General features: G+C 42.5%; 1 protein-coding gene across 2 annotated transcripts in view; it reads left to right on the top strand.

The window, feature by feature from the left end:
• Positions 1-16988, top strand: part of RCOR1 (REST corepressor 1) — a 203653-nt gene extending 186665 nt beyond the window's left edge. Inside the window, exons 9-12 of one of the 2 annotated variants that reach the window (XM_084838331.1) lie at positions 75-152; positions 2389-2446; positions 7405-7637; positions 10246-16988. In XM_084838331.1, coding sequence (XP_084694457.1) covers positions 75-152; positions 2389-2446; positions 7405-7637; positions 10246-10287 — 411 coding nt within the window. In that variant the 3' untranslated portion in view covers positions 10288-16988. The remainder of the gene's footprint in view (positions 1-74; positions 153-2388; positions 2447-7404; positions 7638-10245) is intronic. The other variant, XM_084838321.1, reaches the window with a different exon arrangement.
• Positions 16989-22181: the final 5193 nt, after the last annotated feature.

The following is a 22181-nucleotide window of genomic DNA, read 5'->3' as shown; positions in this document are numbered from 1 at the left end:
CGTGGAGGGACTTTTTCTGAAGGAAATTGTGTTTTGGCGGTTATCTGTATTGACAGAAGAGCCTTTCTTTTTAGATTCAAAACATCAAGCAAACAAACAGTGCTCTGAAAGAGAAACTCGATGGTGGTGTAGAACAATTTAGGCTACCAGAGGTAAGTTTGTATGCTAGTGGAACAGGGTCTTTTCTTCTTCTCTCAAGTATACAAAAGGGGGTGGGGTGGTGCTGGAAGCTTGGTGATGTCTTACTAGCTGACTTGGGGTAGGATCCAGTGGTGCCCTGCCACTGTCAGCCGCCACCGCCGGTCGCAGTGCACATGCACGGCCCCAATCGCTGGTGGCGGTGATATAGCACTTCCAGGGACAAGTCCCCAAACGACCGGAAATGCAAGTTTCTGGAAGGTGCAGGCCACGCCTTCCAGAAACAAGCATTTCCGGTCAATTGGGGGCTTCCCTCCAGAAGTGCTACATTGCTGCTTCCAGCTGTAGAGGACCAGCGGTGCTGGCTGCCAGCGTTAGGGCACCATCAGATCCTACCCTTGGGGCCCTGGGACTCATCAGGATTAATGTCTCTGCCAGCATGTGTTCAGGGAGAGAGAGTTCTGGACTTTTTTGCATGTAACGCTAAACCGAGGTTTCACACTATGGTATTTTTCTTCAACCCAATGCCCTCCAGATGTGTTGGACTGCAGTGGCCATGCTGGTTGGAAATTACGAGAGTTGCAGTCCAGCACATCTGGAGGGCACCAGTTGAGGAAGGCTGGACTATGGGAATGAGTCTGGCTTGCATGCTTCTCCCCTCCCCTCTTCTGGCACAACTGCAAAGAGGAGACCAGAAGCACCTGCTTCTACTTCTCACTAACCAGAACTCTGCGCTACATCCGAAGCTTGGGGAATTTTGGTTAGTTTAAATGATGGTCTGTTTAGACAAGCTAGGATCAAACCGTGGTTTATGAACCTGGCTCCTTAATGCATGGGGGAACTTCCATGTGTACAGCCAGCTCCCCCTTCAGACCTTCTCTCATCACAGGGAAGTCAGGCGGTGGAGCCAGGCTAGTGGGCATAATGTTGGGGGCAGTCATGTGCTGTCATGATCCCGGCCTTGAGCTCAGAGTCAGAGGGGGATGGGCCAGCCAAGCCCAGTGCTGTTGTAGCACTACCTGAGGAACTGAACGGGGTTCCCAATACTGAACCTGAGGCTAGTGGTCAGGTGCCTGTGGAACCCAATCCAGGACACTCGTAGGCACCTTCCTCTAAATCCAATTCGCCAGAGGAGTCAGGAGTTCATGCGCCACTGTGCCTGCTCAGTGGTACAGGGAGCGCACTAGGCAGGAGGCCAGGGAAAGGAAGAGAAAGGGAGACTGCCAAGGAGTTGGACCTTTAAAGAGTCACATTCTCCAAGCAGGAAATTGGAGCTTTGGAGGGTTAAACTGGATGGAGGGATTCATAAGGCCTCAGTTCACCCTCCGGTCTTTATCAGAGCAAGTTGGTCACTTGGAGCTTTCCCAGTGATGTGGGGTGGAATTTTTTTCTGGTGCCTTATTTTTCCACGATAATTCTCTGTTTCATAAGTTCCTTAATAACAATGAATGGGTGTCAATTGGGAGCCCACATTTCTGCTCACTGTGCTTGGCCATGCCAAGGGTGCCATTGCCCTCTGCCAAGCACAACCAGAGGAGCTCCGGTCTTTTATTGGAGCTGGGAAGGGGGCAAGGTTCATTCTGCATTACAACTGCATTTCAGAGTGCAGGGGGTTGTCGTTATGGCCCTGGGCTGCCAAGATGCTTAGTGGCCCTGTGTCAAAATAAGCTGCCTGGCTCTTGAGAGGAAGCCTGGCCAAATTTGGAGCTGAAGGAGAAGGGTAGGGATTGTTCCTGGCAGTTTCACTAGGCTGTCAGTGCCCTCTGAGCGCCTCTGAGGCCCATTGCAACTGCAGGGATTTTCCCAGCCACCTCCACCCTGTCTCAGACTTGGGAGCTGGAGTGGGGAGAAGGGGACAGTTCAAGGTCAAGAGCACAGCAAAAGGCAAGGTCCTCCTAGCACCCTCAAATTTGGTTTGGCTACCAAAGCCAGCCAAAAACTGGAGCCCTGTATCCAAGCCTGTGCTTAGATCACCTGGCCATCCTTCTCTCCTCTTGTCCCTTCCTTCTCTCGTTATTAACTCAGTGTTATTATTAACTTAATAATGAATTGCTTCTCCCATTTAACTTACTCTTTTTAAAAACATGCTGAGAGGAATAATGCAGGCTTTAACAAATGAACGTTTGCTTCTTCTGGCTCAAGCAATTTGTTCGCTGTTTCATTTGTATACAGTTGTCAGGCTGGGGTTTGAGAGCAAATCTGTTACCTAAGTAAATGATTCCATTTATTTATTTATTTTGTGACTCCTAGGTTACACTGAAATTTAATGCACGCTGGACCACAGACGAGCAGCTTCTTGCTGTTCAAGGTATGGTACTGCAAATCTCCATTTATGTATTTATTTATTTATTTCAGAGAATTTCTATACCGCTTTTTGTTTTAAAAAATCCCAAAGCGGTTTACAAGATAAACTAATAATAAAAGGCAGTAAAATTGTTAATAAAACTGTGATAAAACAGTGATAAAACAATACAATCTCATTAAGGTAACTAGGGGGTAGCTGACGGTGCTAGTGAGAATGAAAACACATGGGCTTTAAGTCAGGGGTGGGCAGAAGGTAGATCTCCAATTGTTTTGGACTTCAACTCTGAAAGGCCCCTGCCAGGAGTTAAAGTCCAAAACATCTGGCGATCTAGTTTCTGCCCACCTCTATTTTAAGTAATCGGCGGAAGCACTCCACAGGAGGAGCCCACCTGATCTCAGTGGGGAGATCATTGCACGTGGTGGGCAGCACAAGTGCGAAGACCCTCTGCACTGTGGCCAAACTGACTTCAGTAGGCTGCAGATTGTAAGCAAGGCCTCCCCCTCAGAACGTACTGACCGGGGCAGCCTATCCAGGAGAAAGGCATTCTATTGGAGGGTGATCCTCTGTGGATACATGATGGAGAACTTCCTCATTGACCAATGAAGAATTTATCCAAATTCCTACTTACTATTTACTTGACAGTCTTAGTGTTGATACAAGTTTACAAGCTACAGCTGAAGTTGTCCCATTTTGGCCCAGTTATAGCTATCCCTGCCTTAATGCCTGATGCAGTTTCATTGATGCCTGATGCATTGCAGGCAGAGTTTGCTGGGGAAAATGGGAAGAGTTTTGCTGGACTTACTAGCCCCACCCATGCATCATACTTTTCATTATCTTTTTGTAAAACAGGCAAAATTCATACACCCCCTTATGCTGTTTGAAGTTTTAACCTGTGTTTTAAAAATAATAATTGAAAAAAGCAAGGGAAGGGCTGTAGCTCAGTGGTAGAGCACCTGCTTTGCATGCAGAAGTGTCCCGGTTCAATCCCCTGCATCACCAGATAGGGGTGGAAATCTCCTGCCTGAAACCCTGGAGAGCCACTGCTGCTAGTCAGTGTTGACAGTACCGAGATAGATGGACCAAGGCTATAGGGCAGCTTCTTATAATCCAATGTAAGTCCTACTTCGAGTAGACCCACTGGAATGAATGGGACTTCAGTACTCATGACTAATTTAGGTCCCATTCATTTCAGTGGGTCTACTGTAAGTAAGATCTATGTTGGATTTTACCCTATGTTTCTAAGTCTTCGTTTCTGTTTTTAATAATTTTGACTGATACTTTATACATTCTTATTATCTGGAATACAAAAGCGGGATAAAAAAGATTGGAAATAAATAAATGAAATATATACAGGTTGCAGAGTTTCACTTTTCTTGGTGCATTTTTGAAATTCAGAATACACATGGACCTGGATGTATTTCTTAAATCCTTTTGCTGTTCTTTAAATTTTGTATACTATATCCTGACCATTGTGATGGGGTTCATTTGTTCCATTCATACCTAGTCAATCCACACCCTCCTACCCACCCACCCTGACTTCTCTACCATGTATTTAATGCAACGCTACCTAAGTCTTGTTGGCGCAAACACTCCCATATCTAATTCCCCAACCATCCCATCATTTTTTATTCTGATACAACACAGATGTTAGAGATTTGGCCTTTGCTGAGTGTTTTCTAACTATAGTTCCAATATTAGAAGTCTTTGGCTGCCAGTGAATTATCTATAGCTGCTTAATACACTTAAAGCATACTCCAAAATTTGTATTACATGAGTTCAATCTTTGGTTTTTATACTAACAGGAATTAGTAAGGGAGAATATTTTGATTAATCTTTCATTTTATTAAAAATATAGCATTACATCAATTTATTTATTTATTTATTTATTTATTTATTAAATTTATTAATCGCCCATCTGACTGGTCACCCAGCCACTCTGGGCGATGTACAACCCACCATAAAACAATTTAAAACAATAAAATTTTACCATAATTTTTTTTTTTTAAATACCCTAACCCACCCCAAATGCCTGCCTGAACAACCACGTTTTTAATGCACGACGGAAGCTCATTAAAGAGGGGGCATGACGGAGTTCCTTAGGGAGGGAGTTCCACAGAGTGGGGGCCACCACAGAGAAGGCCCTCTCCCTCGTCCCCACCAGTCTAGCTGTCCTGGCTGATGGGACAGAGAGAAGGCCATCCGAGGCTGATCTTGTTAAGCGGCCTGTCTGGTGTTGCTGGAGGCGCTCCTTAAGATAGGCTGGGCCGGACCCATATAGGGTTTTAAAGGTCAAAACCAACACCTTGAATTTGGCCCGGAAAACAACTGGTAACCAGTGCAACTCCTTCAGCACTGGAGTGATGTGATCTCGCCGGCGACTGCCTTTAATCAGACGAGCTGCCGCGTTCTGTACCAGCTGCATATGTTATAAAATAAGCATATAAAATATATTTTATATGTTATAAAATATAACATATTGCATAAATAAACAGCATTTCTTCTTATTGTAAAGGGGAACATTGCTAAAGATTCTTAGATTTTAGTAGCTTAACAGGAAATAGTATTTCCTACGTATCAAGTTTCCTATTCATTTCTGAACAGACTATTCAGCTGACAGATACAGGAGCCTGGTGAGCTTCCAGGAAGAGGCTTTCTCATTCCAAAATGGACACATACTTATACCATTTTCCGTAGAGGTTACCACATCGCTAATATTATCTACTGTCCCATAAAGTACGGCTCACAGTCTTAATTATCTCATTCTTATTAAAATTCTTTAAAAAGTAAAATGTACAAAAAAGGCTCAAAGATACACCTTTCAGGCTAGAGAGATCAATTCTGAATCATACCTTTGAGAAGATTTATTCAATTTATTCAAAATTTGAGGACACTTTCGACTCCGAATATTACAGTGTCTCACCTGTTCATTACTCAGATTTTTGACCCAAGTGATGTGGCTTTAACTCGGCATTTTCTCTTTGAGTACCATCCAAGTCAGGTGTGTGGAACCTCTTTCAGCCTGAGGGCTGAATTCACTTTTGTAGAAGCTCTTGGGAGGCACATCCCAGTTGTGGACAAGTTCAAAGGCAAAAGGGACAGGGCTAGGAAGCAAGGAAACTGGGCCAAAATTACCCAAAATAAGAACATCAGAACATCAGAAGAGCCATGCTGGATCAGACCAAGGGTCCATTTAGTCCAGCATTCTGTTCACACAGTGGCCAACCAGCTGTCAACTGAGAACTCATAAGCAGGACATGAGCGCAACAGCACCCTCCCACCCATGTTCCCCAGCAACTGGTGTACATAGGCTCACTACCTCTGGTACTGGAAGTACCGCCTCTGGTACTGGAGGTAGCACATCGCCATCAAGACTAGTAGCCATTGATAGCCTTTTCCTTCAGGAATTTGTCCAACCCCCTTTTAAAGCCATCCAAATGTGGTGGCCATCACTACATCTTCTGGTAGTGAATTCCATAGTTTATCTACCTGCTGTGTAAAGAAGTTCTTTATTTTATCTCTCCTGAATCTCCCACCAATCAGCTTCATAGGATGACCCTGAGTTCTAGTATTTTGAGAGGGAGAAAAATGTCTCCCTATCCACATTCTCCACACCATGCATAATTTTGTACACCTCTATCATGTCTCCCCTTACCCTCCTTTTTTCCAAGCTAAACAATCCCAGTGGTTGTAACTTTCCCTGTTAGGGGAGTTGCTCCAGCCCCTTGGTCATTTCAGTTGCCCCTTTCTGCACTTTTTCCAGCTCTACAATATCTTTTTTTTTAGGCGTGGTGACCAGAACTGTACACAGTATTCCAAGTGTGGTTGCACCATAGATTTGTATAAGGGCAGTATGACATTGGCAGTTTTATTCCCAATTCCTTTTCTAATTATGCCTAACACAGAGTTTGCCTTTTTTACAGTGGCCGCATACTAGGTTGGCATTTTCATCAAGCTGTCCACCACAACCCCAAGATCTCTTTCTTGGTTGGTCACCGCTAGCTCAGATCCAGCATAGTTTTGCTTAAAGCTCTTACTGTCAGTAACTAAGCCTTAGAAGTGGCATGTCAACTTTTTAGAATGGGGAAGACTGTGTAAAAGCTGGAACCCAGCAAACACTCATCAGTTGGGGGAAGGGGCAGAGTCAGGGGAGGGGGGTCTGGCCATTTGGGCACCTTAGAGGGCCAGATAGGGACCCCAGGTGGGCCAGATTTGGCTCACAAGCCTTAGGTTCAATACCCCTGATCCAGATCATCTTGACCATTGTTTTTTGATGCCAGTTACCCAGAATTCATTGTGGACCTACTTATGTCTTCGTGTGCCTTCCTTTTAATAAAGTTACTACTTTTTACTTATTTACATTTTCAAATGGTTAATTACTTATTAAGCATTTTCAGTTGTTCATCGCTTGGCATTTCATGATAAGACATCCTGCATTGTTTTGAGAGAGGTTGACTAGGAATTTCTCAATAGTCTTCCCAGCAATCCCAACAAAGCACAATCAACAAAGCCCCCCAATGTTGGGAGGAACCATGCTACAGCAGCTGGCATGCTGCTAGAGCAGCTTTCCCCAACCTGGCGCCTTCCAGATGTGTTGGCCATGCTGGCTAGAAATGATGGGAGTTGCAGTCCAGCACATCTGGAGGGCACCCAATTTGGGAAGGCTGCAATAGAGTGTTGGACTAGGACCAGAGAGACCTGGGTTCAAATCCCCACTCATCTGTGAAGCTTACTGGATGATCTTGGGCCGATCATTCCCACCCAGCTTAATGTACCTCAGAGGGTGGTTATGAGAATACAGTGGGGATGCACACATACTTCTCTGAGCTCCTCAGAGAAAGAGCAGGATAGAAATGTAACAAAGTGTAGGACACAGTGCCCTAACAATGCTAGTTCAAGGATTGTGAACCTTTAGATTTTTATCGTTGCATTGCTATAACTTGAACACCTGTTTCCTTTTGTAGCAATCAGGAAATATGGCCGTGACTTTCAAGCAATCTCTGATGTGATTGGAAACAAATCCGTGGTGCAAGTGAAAAACTTTTTTGTAAATTACCGGCGACGTTTTAACATAGATGAAGTCCTACAGGAATGGGAAGCAGAGCACGGCAAGGAGGAGACGAATGGAACCAATGCACAGAAACCTGTAAAATCACCAGATAATAATACCATCAAAGTATCTGAAGAAGAAGAAGAGGTAGTTGGTTTTTTATTTTGTTTTTACCCGAGGTCAATCTTCATTGACTTGCCAAACTATTTGTTTGGCAAGACCAACTCCTTTTCGGATAGCATCATAGCTTGGCCATGCTGTTTGGAAGCTGGCCAGTCATATTTTAGCAGTGAATTGCCTGTGATTTTGACATGTTCAGATATTGTCAAATATTCACTGACTCTAAGAATGGTCTCAAGGCCTGCAAAATGAAAGAAAAAAAAATTTGCTTAAAAAAGGGGGGGGGATTAACACAAGAAGCATAGCGTATGGCAAAGAATATGCCCTGTAGTGTTGGCTTGCATACTTATTCTACTCACATTTGAAAACCAATTTGTGTTTGGGTTGCTGTATTTGTTTAAATTACTATTTTTTAACAACTGTAATACTTCCAAGGTTCTCATGCACATGTTTTGAGCTGTTTGTCCAAAATACTAATGTGAAAATTGGCTTGTAAATATCCTCAGTCCACAGAGCTTTAAAAAAGCCAATCTCAGATTTCCTGGGAGTCCATCTTTTTGCAGGCTGAACACACCTACTCAGTTACTGGACTGTGCTTAATCCGGGGAGGGAATGGCTCTCCCCCACACACACACCTCCAATGCAGAAGGGCTTATATGGGTTGGTTATTGTGCTCTTGGCTTAGAATCGGGACTTATCCCAGACAGGCATAAATGAATTGGACCCAGGTATATGACAAATTGATCGCCTGGATAAGATTGTTTATTTATTTGGCAATTATAGCCTGCTTTTCAACAATTGTTCTGAAAGGTGGTTACAACTTGATATACATTCAAAAGACTCATTTGAGGGGGGGCTGGAAAAATTCAGATGACTTTCTCAAGCCATCAAGTACATATTTAGCAGTCAGAGACAGAAGCACAGCCACAGGCTTCTTTTTAACCTTTTCCCTTTTAAACTGTTTTTGCCTCTGCTTTCTCAGAGCAGCATGGATCCTTTGGGGCCATCTCACCCCACAATGCATCTGAGGAAAGATGCTACACTTAGGGCCCTTCCTCAGGTGTATTTTGGGGAAGATGGCCCCTGAGACAGAAGAGGGAAAGCAGTGGCAGAAACTGTTTAAAGCAAAAAAAGAAAGTGGGGTGGGGGGAGTTTAAAAAGAAGAAACTTCTGATGGTCCTACTGTTTCTGCTAAAAAAATACAGAAGTCCCCCACCTCCAAAAGTCATCAGAAGCTCTCCACCCCAGTTATATCTCTCCGTCACTTTTCGGTTCCCCATCCCTACAAACATGCTGAGAAAATTCTAATGAGAATGTTTGGAGCAGCCCTAAGAATATCCATGGATAATCTTGAACCCATGACTTTCTCAGGTCTGATTCTGACACTTGGCTAACCAGACAACAGGAGCTTTCTGTGTGACCACTTGTCAAAGTTTATCTGGAATTTTCTATCAACTCTATGACACATAACAGGGATGAAGTGTGGGAATGAGAGGTTTCATCTCCCTTTCCAACTGTCTTTGAGTTCTTGGGGTAATAGTACCTGTGCCTGACTGAGTTGTCTTGGTTTGTTTTTAATTAACAAAACAATTAAAATCCTTTCGTTTACACATGTTATTGTTTAAATAACAGCAGTTGTTATGGTGGCTTCCATGAGTGAAGTATACTCTTATTCTGGGAGGTCGAAGCGTTTCCTTAGTGGGACAGTATTTTTGCTTTTGGTGATGCTCTTTGCATGGGGCTGCTCTGAAGACTATTCTAATAGGGGAAGGGAACCAGGAACATACTCAACTACCATTGCAGCAGCTATACTGGCTCCTGATTAGTTTCTGAGCAACGTTCAAGTGCTGGTTTTGACGGTTAAAAATCTTGATGTCTTAGGACATGCCTGTCTTAGAAAGTAGAACCTTGTTCAGAGTCCCCAAAATTGAGGAATCAGGTTAGCTGTGGAAAGCCCCCCCACTTTCTTTGTTTTAATGCTGATGCCCTGATGCTGTCGAAAAAGTTCCTGGAGGACACATGCCAAAGCACTTCTCTTACTTTTTAGGAGAAAGTCTTAGGCTCAACTTTTAAGTGTTCCATTTCAGGCCAGCTTACTCCTTCGGGTTTCTTAATAACTCTGGGTTTCCAATAAGTTTGGATGCTACTATAGTTTTTAATTCGTTCGTTTGTTTATTGCTGTTTTGTACTGTGAGTTCGATACGTGTGGTTTTTAGATTGTTTTGGGATTATTGTACAATATCTCAAGTGTATGGATGAAACATAATAGTAGAAATGTATAAATCCAGAGCCCTGGGGAGGGAGTTGACATTTCTGTCTCCTCTCCCTCCCCTCCAATGTTTCCCTGAATGTTACACCGCTGAGAGCGGTGGCAACACCGCTTTGTGGTTCAGCTTTTGGTTTGCTTATTGACTGAGAAATCCATGAATGAAGAGTTTGAGCAGAGAGTAACTGCTGAATCCTTGCTCTCATATCAGCTGTCTGTGGGTCTCTCTCTCTCTCTCTCTCTCTCTCTCTCTCTCGGCTTTTGCTATCTTTGTTTCCTTGGGGACAGAAAAAGAGGCCTGGAATGTGCATGTAATGTTTTGTGAATTCTTTTTCTTACCACCACCACCTTTCTCTTCTCCTCCTCTAGGCTACTTCTGTTTTGGATGTCAGATATGCATCTGCTTCATGAGAAACTCAGGTAGCCGAGAACAATTTTATGTTTTGACTACTGTGTGATCTACAATATCAGGTATTAGCAAAACCTCAGACAGCCATCTGCATCATATCTCTGTGGACAAGCAGCTTCTACCAAAAAGGAGAGAGGAGGAGAGAGAACGAACAGATCACAAACAAAAGGCAAGCACTTCTGCTCCTGTGCTGTATTTGCCTTAATTTTCTCCTCATTCCTCCATACTGCCGCCATTGACGCTTCTGCAATTCCTTGAACAAGTTCTTGGTTTTCAACAATGTCCACTTTACTCAGCTACTCCTCAAACCATCTACACACCGGTGTGTTAAACCACGATCAGCCAACCTTCCTTCTCTTTCCCTTGCTCAGAAATTACCTCCTGATAGCAGGGGCATTTCTAAAACTTACCTAATAGGGTATTAGTATGTATTTCTATATGGCCTTGTGTGATTTTGGCTTTTTTTCTGGTGTAATCATTATTCATAAGGTGGCTTTTTATTTTTGTGGGTGAGCTCTCTGTTAAGAAGAGTGTTGCGCGTATGCCAGTTTCTCTGGCCGTTTCTCTGAAGTCAGGGAAGATGATGGGGAAATACAATTTTAGGGCTGCAAATGGTAGCATACCAGCCTTCCAGTGTGTACAGTTCTCTCCTCGAGGCTGTGTTCAACTCCTTTTTAGAAAGCTCGCCAGTTTTAATTGTGATTTTTATGATTATTATGATTATTGTAATGGGCCTTTTTATTTAGTGCAAAATGGAATGCGCAGCCTGTAAACTGCTTTGAAATAATACATGCACGCGCGCACACATGGCATTCAGTGTACTTGCATTATAACCTCTAGGTGAATGCCAATACAGGTGAGTTTCTTTGACCATACAGGGGATTAAGGCAGAACAGCAGCTTTTCTATGTGGAAATTCTTTTGCATCTGGAAGATACTCTTCTCTTCTTAAAGTACAGGCCTCCTGCCTCTTTGGAGTGAATGGAAGTTGCACATTGCTTGCCTGGATGGGAACTTAGCCATGGCATCGCAGCAGCAGATGACAAACGTAGAACAGGGAGCTTCAGTCCTTAAAATTTCAGTCCTTAAATTTGCACAGAGGAGACTCCAGAGTAATCTTCCTGCCCTGTATTTTGTTCTCCTTCCCACCCCTGACACCTTTTTTGATATTATTCTAGCACAGCCTTCCCCAACCTGGTGTCCTCCAGGTGTGTTGGAATGGCCGGGAATGATGGGTGTTGCAGTCCAACACATCTGGGTGGTACCAGGTTGGGGAATACTCCTCTAATAGCATGCAAGCTACTGTTCCTTCCCACATTGGAGGACCAGCCACGTGGGAGGGGAGGTCACCATGGCAACTTTTCACACCAGTATTGCACTTCTAGGGTCTGGGGTGATGGTGGCATGGGAAATAGTGTTGGTGGTTTCTCCCAGACGACCTTCCGCTTCTGACCTCAGCAGCATGGGAGGCACTCTGCACCATTTGGGCACTATCCAAAGGGGCCCTTCATCTGAAAGATGTAAGAGTTGGTGTTTTTCAACATTTTCATTAGTGAATTTGTTGTGCCCATGTAAAATTAAGTTAATATTTTAATGAGGGAAGTATAGAGGTTATTTTTATTTCCCATTGACTTTGTCATTGGATGGATGACTTTTAATATAGAAATCAAATTTAAATAAAGTTGCAACCTCAATACAGGAGCCGTTTTAAATATTGAAACTGAAGTGTGAAACTACCTACCAGTTGTTGTTAGACAGAACAGTGGTATTTCATACTTTGGGTATTGTGCATCCTATTAGGGTAAGAGCTGCAAAAATAAGTGTGTGCCCTTCCCTTGCAGCCCCATTAATTGAAATGCTGCCTTCACCAACTAAAACTGATCCTCACCTATTAACTTATCTACCAATTAAAGTTAATTAAAGCTTGCATCCCTAATTCATGTTTTGTTTAGTATACCAGACACCACCACAAATATACTACGGGAGTGGGGGTGAGGAGGGATGTCTAATCATACCTCTGGTTCCTGAGGTAATGTAAATGTAATTATTTTTAGAAGGCTCTGTCCCTCCTGTTTTGATAAAATTTACACACACACACACACACATACACACGCGCACACACTTGAAGCACAACTGGTCGTTTATCCCATATGGATCTGCATTAGTCTACTACATCAACATCTGCTGTGAGCTTAGATGGCTCTGAAGCTTCTTAAAAACATTTTGGGGGATTTCTACTATGCATGAGAAGGCAGAACTCCTCTTTATCATCCTGGCTGAGGCCAGGGGAGGATGGCAGGTGGTTAATAGACATTTGTGGGTAGTCACTCCCAGTTATTACACATAATGATAGCCCAAGCACCTGCCCATTTTGACGTGATTCCTTAGAGCAACATCCCCCAACCTGGTGCTCTCCAGATGTGTTGGTCTACAACTCCAATCACCTCAGCCAGCATGGTGATCAGATGGGAGTTGGAGTCCAAAGTGTACATCCAAAGTGTACCAGGCTGGAGAAGGCTAGCTTAGGGCGCAATCCTATGTATGTTTAGACAGAAAAAGTCCTACAACTTCCAGCATGCCACAGCCAGCGATGCTGGCCAGGGAATGCTAGGAGTTGTAGGACTTTTTCTGTCTAAACATGCATAGGATTGTGCCCTTAGAGGCTCATGAACAGCCCCTGAGATCAAAGCTATTTCTAGCCACATGGAAGTACCTTTTAAACAAGATCTGCTTCTGTCTTCATACCAGCTGCCTGATGGTCAAATGGAGAAGTCAAGATATGATGGAGCCTGTTGTTTTATCCAGGATAAAAAAGAAAAACAAGGAGAGGAAGTAACAGATAACTCCAGTAAACACATACAACAGCCTTCCCCAACCTGATGCCCTCCAGATGGATTGGACTGCATCTCCCATCATTCCCCACCAGTGGGGAATGATGGGAGTTGTAGTCCAACCCATCTGGAGGGCATCAGGTTGGGGAAGGCTGGCATACAACAGCAGAAACAAGCCCTTTAAAGAATAACACCAGCTAGTCTAGCAAGGAACAGAGAAATTGAAAGGCATTAGCATGCAAATGATGAACTCATTGTCCCCCTCCTTAATTAGCTCCTAAGTGACACCTTCTTGTGCCTGTGATATCTGAACCAGATTACCAGCTCTGGAAACTTTTTTTCTTTTTTTTTTACTCCTAGCCTATGTGTGTTAAAATGAATCTCTTTCTTGCCAGGGAAATGTATATAAAGAGTAGTTTCTTCCAAGTGTTGTGATGAAGAATTGGCATGTTTTAACCATGTGTTAAGGATATCGGGTTGGGATGCCACCTGGTCATTTTGGGGAGGGGGAGGGGTAAACTCATATTTTTTTCTTAAATCCCGCCACAATACTAGGCAGTGTGCAATTTTATAAAATTAGAAATATTTCTATGTAAATGTAAATGCTTTATATTAAATTAGCAAAGGATATGAGAGCCACATGGGTTTGGCTTGAATGGTCTGCCTCAAAGCCTCAACTGGTGGAGAGTTAAAATGTATGAATTGCATTACATGACATATATATTGTTGGACTGTACCATTTTAGACTGCAGGTGGGAGGGGTTGAATATGTGAACATTGGATATTTGAAAGCTATCCTACATTTTTTTAAAAAAATTACCTGAACGTAGAAAATTCTGATGTTAGTGAGGAGGCTAGGGCTAAACCATCTTCCTGACAGGCTAAGTTTGTATATGTAGAAGAGGGGTAACATTCTGTCACAGATGTCTCCTGTAGGCAGGTTTACACATACAGTATTTAGAGCAGCCTTTCCCGATCGGGTACCCTCCAGATATTTTGGACTGCAAAGTCACATCAGCCTTACGCAGCATGACCAAATGGCCACAGATTATAGGAATTGAAGTCCAACACATCTGGCGGATGTCAAGTTGGAGAAGCCTGACTTAGATTAACCTTAGGTTGGAAACTGGAAGTGTGAAACCTACTATGAGGAGAATACAGCACTCTTGTGGGTGTGACTGAGGTATCGCGCTGATGATTTATTTCGAACACTCAAGAGAGAAATTTCTAAATCATTCTAAATTATTTCAAATAAGCCATGACCTGAGGTAAAGTTTACTCTGATGTGTAGGATTTCTAAAACACATTTATAATTAACATCTTTCATCCTTCCTTATTATTTCAACTTCATAAATAAGACTATTTCATTTTCTTCTGAAATATTGCTAACTTGCTAACAGCCTCCATTGCTTCCATGTCATGTCATGCCAGCAGACGGGAGTTCGCGGAACTCTGTTTCCTCACCCCTCCTTCCCCCAGCAGTTCCTAGAGCCCCCCCCCATACTACACAGGGGACCCTCCTGAACAGAATGCACTGGGGGGTGTTGAGGGGTACCCCCAAAGATTGGGTGGCAGTGCCTTCTGTGAATTTGGTCTGCTCATTAGCGGAATGACACCATTGGATATAACCCCGAGAGTTTCCCAGGGCAAAGCTGAAAAAGGCAATAGTTAATTAGGTGAACAGTTGCTAGAATATGGATGAATTGAGCCATATTTTCCATTAATATATGTGACAGTTCTAACATTTGATCCACCATCTGCAGCCTTCAGTGGTACAATTCAGCCGTGAGGCTACTGATCATGTGGTTTAGCTCTGAGTGCAAGTATGTAATGTTGCTCCCTTCTGTAAATCTAACAAACTATATGATCAGAAAAGGATTGGGTTTTGGCTTGGTCCCCTATGGAAGTCAGCACAGAATCCCTCTATGAGGAAGATAAAATATGGCTATTCGCTCACCTTTTCACTGCTATCTTATTGTAGACATGAATACAATAGAATAGTACTGAATTTTCCCCGTTAATTGAACTATGCCTGCAACTGTTTCATTATGAAATAGAATAAATTATTTAGCTTTCAGTGTTGTTGTTTTTAAATTAATTTGGTCTTCTGTACGGAAAGACTTCAGTTTTGTGGTTCAAGCATTATTTTAAATCTTGTTTTCCTTAAACTATCATTGTGAATGTTATAATTATATATATATTGTGGAAGATGGGAAATTTTATTTCTTCCTAAGTATAAGTTATTGTGTATAACTATGGTATCGCTATGAAAAAGTGGTACTTTTTTAAAAAAACAAAAACATTTAGTTTTAGAAAACATAACAAATGTATTGTATATGCACCAGAATTTTACATTTGTTCTATTTAATTTTTAAATATAGTTGTGTAACATGCTAGTAAACTTTTCATTCTAACCCACCCCCACCCCCCACACACACTTTATTCATCAGAATACCTTGTTACTTGAATATTGTATCCTAACTGGTCTGAAAGCAAAATTCTGTAATCCTAGAGCCAAGGGAGGAAATCATGTATGTAATATATAATACGTAGTGTTTAAACAGTTTCTGCCAACATTGTACAATCATATGCTCAGTAGTAGCTAAATTGGTAATGCAGCCATAAAGGCTGTTCACACACACACACGCACACACACACCACACACACACACACACACATATATTGCAGGTATTTTAAAATCCTTTTAGTGAAGTCCCCTTTTTGGGACTGAATCCATATCCCCTTTCATGCCTTTGTTCTATGTGTATACTTATATTTGGAGGAAGAGGGGGGTTGCCCCCACTGGCCCTGCCCCCTGACCTCCCTCCATGTGACTGCTTCCCATGTCACTCTACGCATTCAGTGGAAGGTGTGAAACGGGCCTCTTCCCATGCACAGCTGTGGGGTCTTCAGTGTGATCAGGAACCCTGTACATTCAGGTTCCTGATCATGTTGAACACCCTACATATGAAAGGGTTTAAACTCTGTCTGCTTGTCTGCTGATCAGTATATTGTCTGCCCTGGAGCTCAACCAGTCCTGCGTACCTCCCTGGAGGTCAGGTAGCACCCTGTCTCCCACCGTAGTCAGGTTATATATGAGAAGCAGTAGTCTGCTTAGGGGTGAACCCATCTGTGAGCCTGGAGAGAATACTGTCCTTTCCCCTTCCATTCCACAACCTCAAGTAGCTAACTGCAAGATGTACCAAAAATGTCAAAGTGCTTGGTTCAAATTCCAGCCACCCCCATTTAGAAAACACTGTTTTCCAATCCCATGCAAGATGTTCCTCCTTCTGAAATTAAACAGTTGTCATGTGACATTGGGAGAGTAGGGATGAGCAAATCTGTCCACTTTGGTTCTGTTCAGTTTCTCATTTTTCCAACCTTCAGCTTGGCCCATTTCCACATCAGTGTAAGGATTTTATTTTTCAAGTTTTTCAAATTTGTTTGTGTTTTTGTGCACACTTGTAATGTATGCAAACCTTTTGCTAAAGTATGCATTTTTTGCTAGTGAGTTCCCCTAGAACAACATGTTTCTGTGCATTATTTTCAGCATTATGTACATTTTTGTGCACTCTTTCCCTTAGTATATGGATTTTTTGTGCATATTTTCCCCCAATGTGTGCATTTTTGTGTGCATTTTATTTTAGTGAAAAAATGTAGCACTAAATTTGGGTAAGTGCAAACTGTGGTGTGCAACTCTGTTGCAGTTTGCTCAACAGGTGCAAATTTGGTAACCATGTAAACGTTTGGATGGAATGAATTTCTCACCCAGCCCTATAAATCCTGGATCAGAAGAGACCTGCTGTTTGAGAAAACAAAATCTTAAACTGCCTTAGGCTCAATAAACTAGTTTCTGTGAACTTTGATCTTTGGTAAAAAAAAAAAAAAAATGTTTTGTTTTAAATGACCATTCTGGCAAGCAATCTTCTTCCTATTTTGACACCTTTTGAAACCTGTCAAACATGCTTATTGTCACTTTAACTCTGTGCCCTTGTTTAGATTCTCTCCCCTGCCACCTCCACCCCTGCCACTAAAATAGGTTGCAGGTATTCTTCCACACTAAATATGAGCCAAGTATGTGTTAGCCTAACTTGCTTACTACATAGATGAGTGTAAAGACTTCATAATTTAAAAAACAAAACCAAAAGCCCATCAAAAATTAGGAAAGTAGAACAAAAGTCATAAGAGAAAGAGAACTTTTTTCTGAGTCTATATTTTTAAAGCATTTAGAGAGGACTTGCACCAAGTTTAAAAAGTGTCACTATTTTTAATGAAAAACAAAGTCACAATTTTATTAGCTCCAATTTATGTGCTTAGCTAGTCGAAATCCAGTAATCTTGTGCAATGTCCTTAACCCCAAGTATCCTTTCTGCTATTCCCTGGAAACAAGGCAGCTTTTTTTTCTGGGCTGAATCCACCGTGCACTGGCACACTGCATTGCTTCTGTTGATTTCAGTGGGGCTTGTTCAGGAATTCCTTGGTTGTAAGCATCCCTGGAACAGAGAGCAGCTGTATATCAGCAGTGCCTGTTGGGCTGATGTCACTGTGGATAGTAAAGCACAATTACAGTGGAAGCTACAGTTCTGAAGACAGAGGTCAGTATATGTCTATGCATGTTGTATATTAATGAGTGTTTACATTCATATTCTCCTGAAACTTAAATTTATACTGGAGTGTATAGTATTCCATTATGTAGATTTTATCAATTTTGTTAAATTCTCATGGATAGCTTACAAGATTTCCCCCCTCCAAAATTTTATGATGTATAATGTTAAGTTTGCAAATATAATACAATTCTGTATAGCCTTTGAAGTGATAAGAAATTATGCATTGGGGATAGGTTTTTTTTTAAAAAGTGTGTAGTAATAATGCTGTTGTAAGTAATATTTTTCATGTCCTCTCTCTTTTTTTGCCTGTTCTCCCCCCCCCCCCGTTATTTAGCACACTTACTGTGATGAATGTTCATAGAATTATAAAACTGCTTAGCCACTGAAAAGCAGCAGTTTGGGGACTTTTTTCTCTTTGAATTATCGATTTACTGTAAGAGGAATTATAACAGGGAGGAGAGTTCATGATTCATTTCTGAAATTCTACACAGTTCATTCTTCTATGATTTTCAATGTTTGCTGACATGAAATTAAAAAACAAAATGAAGCCATTATGTAATGCAATGTGTGTTAAAAGCCTCCTCATTCCGAACTGGATGGGATGGGGGCTTGTTTGCTTGTCAACACTATCGCACCTCACCCTATGGAAGTGCAGTGACAGGTCCATTGCTGGAATTACCCATCCGGTTGAGGAATTTCCTTCTTTTGACTTGTACCCTCATGTTTTCAAAGGTAACTTGGTTGTTACCATGGGCAATATCCAACAATGCCATTCTGCAAACTCAAATAGTGTTAGTGGAGCTTCACCAAATCTTTCTGTTGTGCAGCCACCCTTGTGTAAATGTAACTTCCGTTGGATTCTTTTCTTGCACATAAGTTGGAACATAGATTCCACTAACACAACGTCAGTGACTCAGCTAGATACCGCCCTATGAAATCTGTTAACCTTGAGAATAATGACATGGGAATTGATTTGTCCAAACCATACTGGCTAAGCATGACTGTATTTAGTTCTTTAAAAAAACAAAACAAAAACAGCAACAACTTTATATCAGTCTGCACGAAGTCAACCAAGCCAAGTAGGTCATCAAAACAAAATATACAAAACACTATGCTCTAGTCAAGCCTTCCCCATCATGGTGCCCTCCAGATGTTTTGGTATAAAATTCCCATCATCCTCAGCTCGCTGCCATTGGCCCAATCCCACCTTAGGAAAGAAACCCAGTCGTGTTGAAGTTCTATAATCTCCATAGCCAGGGGGTTGACAAATTTTGGCTGTCCTTACTGACCAACCAAAAACTTGTGTTCTTCAGGACCCGGCTCAGAGGCAGACTTGCTCTCCCTCAGCTCCTAATGGGTCCTCTGGGCACCCCTCAGCACAGAGACAAGCCTCCACCTCCACCCTTCTACTTGGAGCTGAAGCGGGGAGGAGTGGGTGTATCCGTACAAGTCATCCTTGAAATGGTGAAAAAGATATGAGTGTGAGTTCCCTGTGACTGGACACATGTGTATGTGCAACATTTTTATATGTATAATCTAAAAATACGAGTATATAGTTCAGTGATAGGGAATGTGCTTTGCATACAGAAGGTCTCAGGTTCAATCCCCGGCATCTCCAGGTAGGGTCGGGAGAGGTTTCTGTCTCAAATCCTGGACAGCCACTGCCAGTCAGTGTAGACAATACTGAGTTAGATGGACCAGCGGTCTGACCTAGTATGAGGTAGCTTATTCCTAATACATTCCTGTTAGCTTGCTTTCCACACACAGAGATAAGTACCTGGATGCCTCAGGAATTTCCCCATTGAGTGAAGTCTGAAGCTGGATGAAGTGCATGAAGGGAACACCCTTTGGCACTTTCACATTTGTGTATGTTCCTGGCTGTTGTTGCTGCGAATTCCATTCCTCCCTCCAATCCAGACATTTGTATTCCATTGCACATGTAGTTTTCCATGATGAAATGCTGACCCAAAGATATGCACATTTGACTGTTGGACATAAAATGGTCCTATTTTCCAGGCTTTCGTGGGAACTGTGATGCCTTTGATCGTGCGTGTACCTGGTTTCAGCTTTCTGCCTATTGTGGAAGTGCTCTAATAATATTGATTGTCCTCCTTGAGAGTGAGTCAGGGAAGCCACAACACATTCTCTCTTTTCAATAAAAGCACATGATGTTGCACCAAACAATCCTGCTTTAAGATCTTCCAAAAAGAGCAAAAGCCTCAAATGTCATCAGAGGATTTCTTCTATTTCATCTTCTTATACATGTATGGTAAGTTACTTTAATAATATGCATTGTTATTACCACCTTAAGTTGGTACAACAGCTATGACCATTCCTGGATAGCCTGCCCACAGCAGTCCATGCATTGGTAACCCCAAGACTGGACTATTGCAATGTGCGTTATGCGGGGCTGCCCTTGACATTAGTTCGGAAGTTGCAGTTAGTGCAGAATGAGATGGCTAGATTGCTCAGTGGAGGTTCCTACTGTGCACATATGATTCCTGCGCTAAAAGCTCTGCATTGGCTGCCAGTTAGCTACCAAGCCACGTTCAAGGTGTTACTGTTGGTTTATAAGGCCCTTAACAGCTCAGGTCGGGGTTATCTGAGAGACTGCCTTCTTCCGTAGAGGCTGCCTGGTCTCTGCTTTCTGAAGGAAGGCCTTGCTCACTGTGCCACAGCATACTGATGTTCGTTTGGCCATGGTATGAAGCACAGCCTTCTCTACTGTGGCATCCACTACATGGAATAATCTCCTTGAGATCAGGCAGGCTTCTAGCATGGAGTGTTTCCACTGACAATTCAAAACGCATTTGTTTTCTCAGGCATTTCCTGACCACCAGCATTACCCCTGGTTATTTTAATGAGATATTATTGTTTTATCACTGTTTTATTTTTTGATATTATTTTTATGGTATTTTATCATGTTTTTATCTTGTAAACCACTTTGTGTGTGTGTGTGTGTGTGTGTGTTAATGAAAAGTGGTATAAAAAAACTTCTCAAAAAAATAAACTATGTCACAAAGGCCAGCCATTCCAGGCAGCAGTGTGGTTTTGTAAATAATTAAACAAGGATATTCTAGCAATTGTCAAAGGCTTCCAAATGAGCTCTTGATTGTCTTTGGGTACTGAGTGTTTCAGATAACCAAGAAAAATTACTTCAGGCTGAAGAGGAATGCTTTACCCAATAATCCATACTATCTTTTCTCTCCACCCCATCAATATATCTTAACATGTTTACAGTTCCACCAAACATATAAAAAGTGTGTATCCCTCAGATTATAGTGTCAGCATATATTTGGACAATCGTAGAAATTACTCAGTCTTGCAGGAGTATAATAATGTTGGTGATATGTTAACAAAATAATTTCAGGTTAAGACAGATGTGTATGCCTGGCCGTGGGCTGCTAAGGTTTGGAGGTGCTGAGATAATAAGCCAGACCCAGGTTTGCTTACAAGGAGCCTTTATTGAGTACTTACAGCACACAGGCATACCCAGTGGTTGGATCAGACAACTTCTCTGAACCCAAAGCCATGGGGTGACATGGGTTTTGTACCATACATGTCAGCAGTGAGGCACCATGACAGAAGCAAGCGTTAATTAGTGTTCATTTGCAACTTTCCCAGCATAGGCTAACAGTACTTGTGCAGAGGGAAAACAATCAGAACTTTCCCAGCACAGCCACCTGTAACTCGGCATAAGCATAGCCTCACTTCTCAGGCACATCCTAGGCCCTGATAAGATACTACCTTTCATTAGCATGGAATGTGCTGAGGCTGCGCTATCAACCTTTGACTCATCTCACATGCTCAGAGGCCCACTAGCAAGGAAATTGCACCAATAATAAACCTAAGCAAAGCATTATGGATCTCTAAAAAAGGGAAGGGTGTCCCCAACCAGTCGTGTCCGACTCTAGGGTGCGGTGCTCATCACCGTTTCTAAGCTGAAGAGCCAGCGCTGTCCGAAGACGCTTCCGTGGTCATGTGGCCGGCATGACTGAACACCGAGGTGCATGGAACGCTGTTACCTTTCCCGCTGAGGCGGTACCTATTTATCTACTTGCAATTTCTTGCTTTCGAACTGCTAGGTTGGCAGGAGCTGAGACTGAAGACGGGAGCTCACTCCGTCACGCAGCACTCGGGTCTCGAACTGCTGTCCTGCTGACCTTCCGGTCTGCAATTCAGCGTCTTAACCACTAAGCCACCGCGGCCCCTATTATGGATCTCTAGGCGCCTCTAAAACTACAGGTGACTTCGTTACAAGCCTGGGGCCAATACAACATGTAAGATGCAACCTCCACAAATGACCATTTTCACTGGAAAGTGATTTTCCTTCCTTACCACCTAAAGATTCAATAAAATATTACACATCACAGACTGCAAACTTAGACTCTTTAGGGGGCTTTTTACAACCTGCTCAAAAGGTGTTTAACTCTGCTATCACTCATTTACCTCATAAAAC

This window comes from Heloderma suspectum, chromosome 1 (genome assembly GCF_057233095.1).
Source record: "Heloderma suspectum isolate Gila_16-S chromosome 1, 16-S_ref, whole genome shotgun sequence".
In the NCBI taxonomy this organism is placed as follows: Eukaryota; Metazoa; Chordata; class Lepidosauria; order Squamata; family Helodermatidae; genus Heloderma; species Heloderma suspectum.
This window is presented reverse-complemented; position numbering and strand designations above follow the sequence as displayed.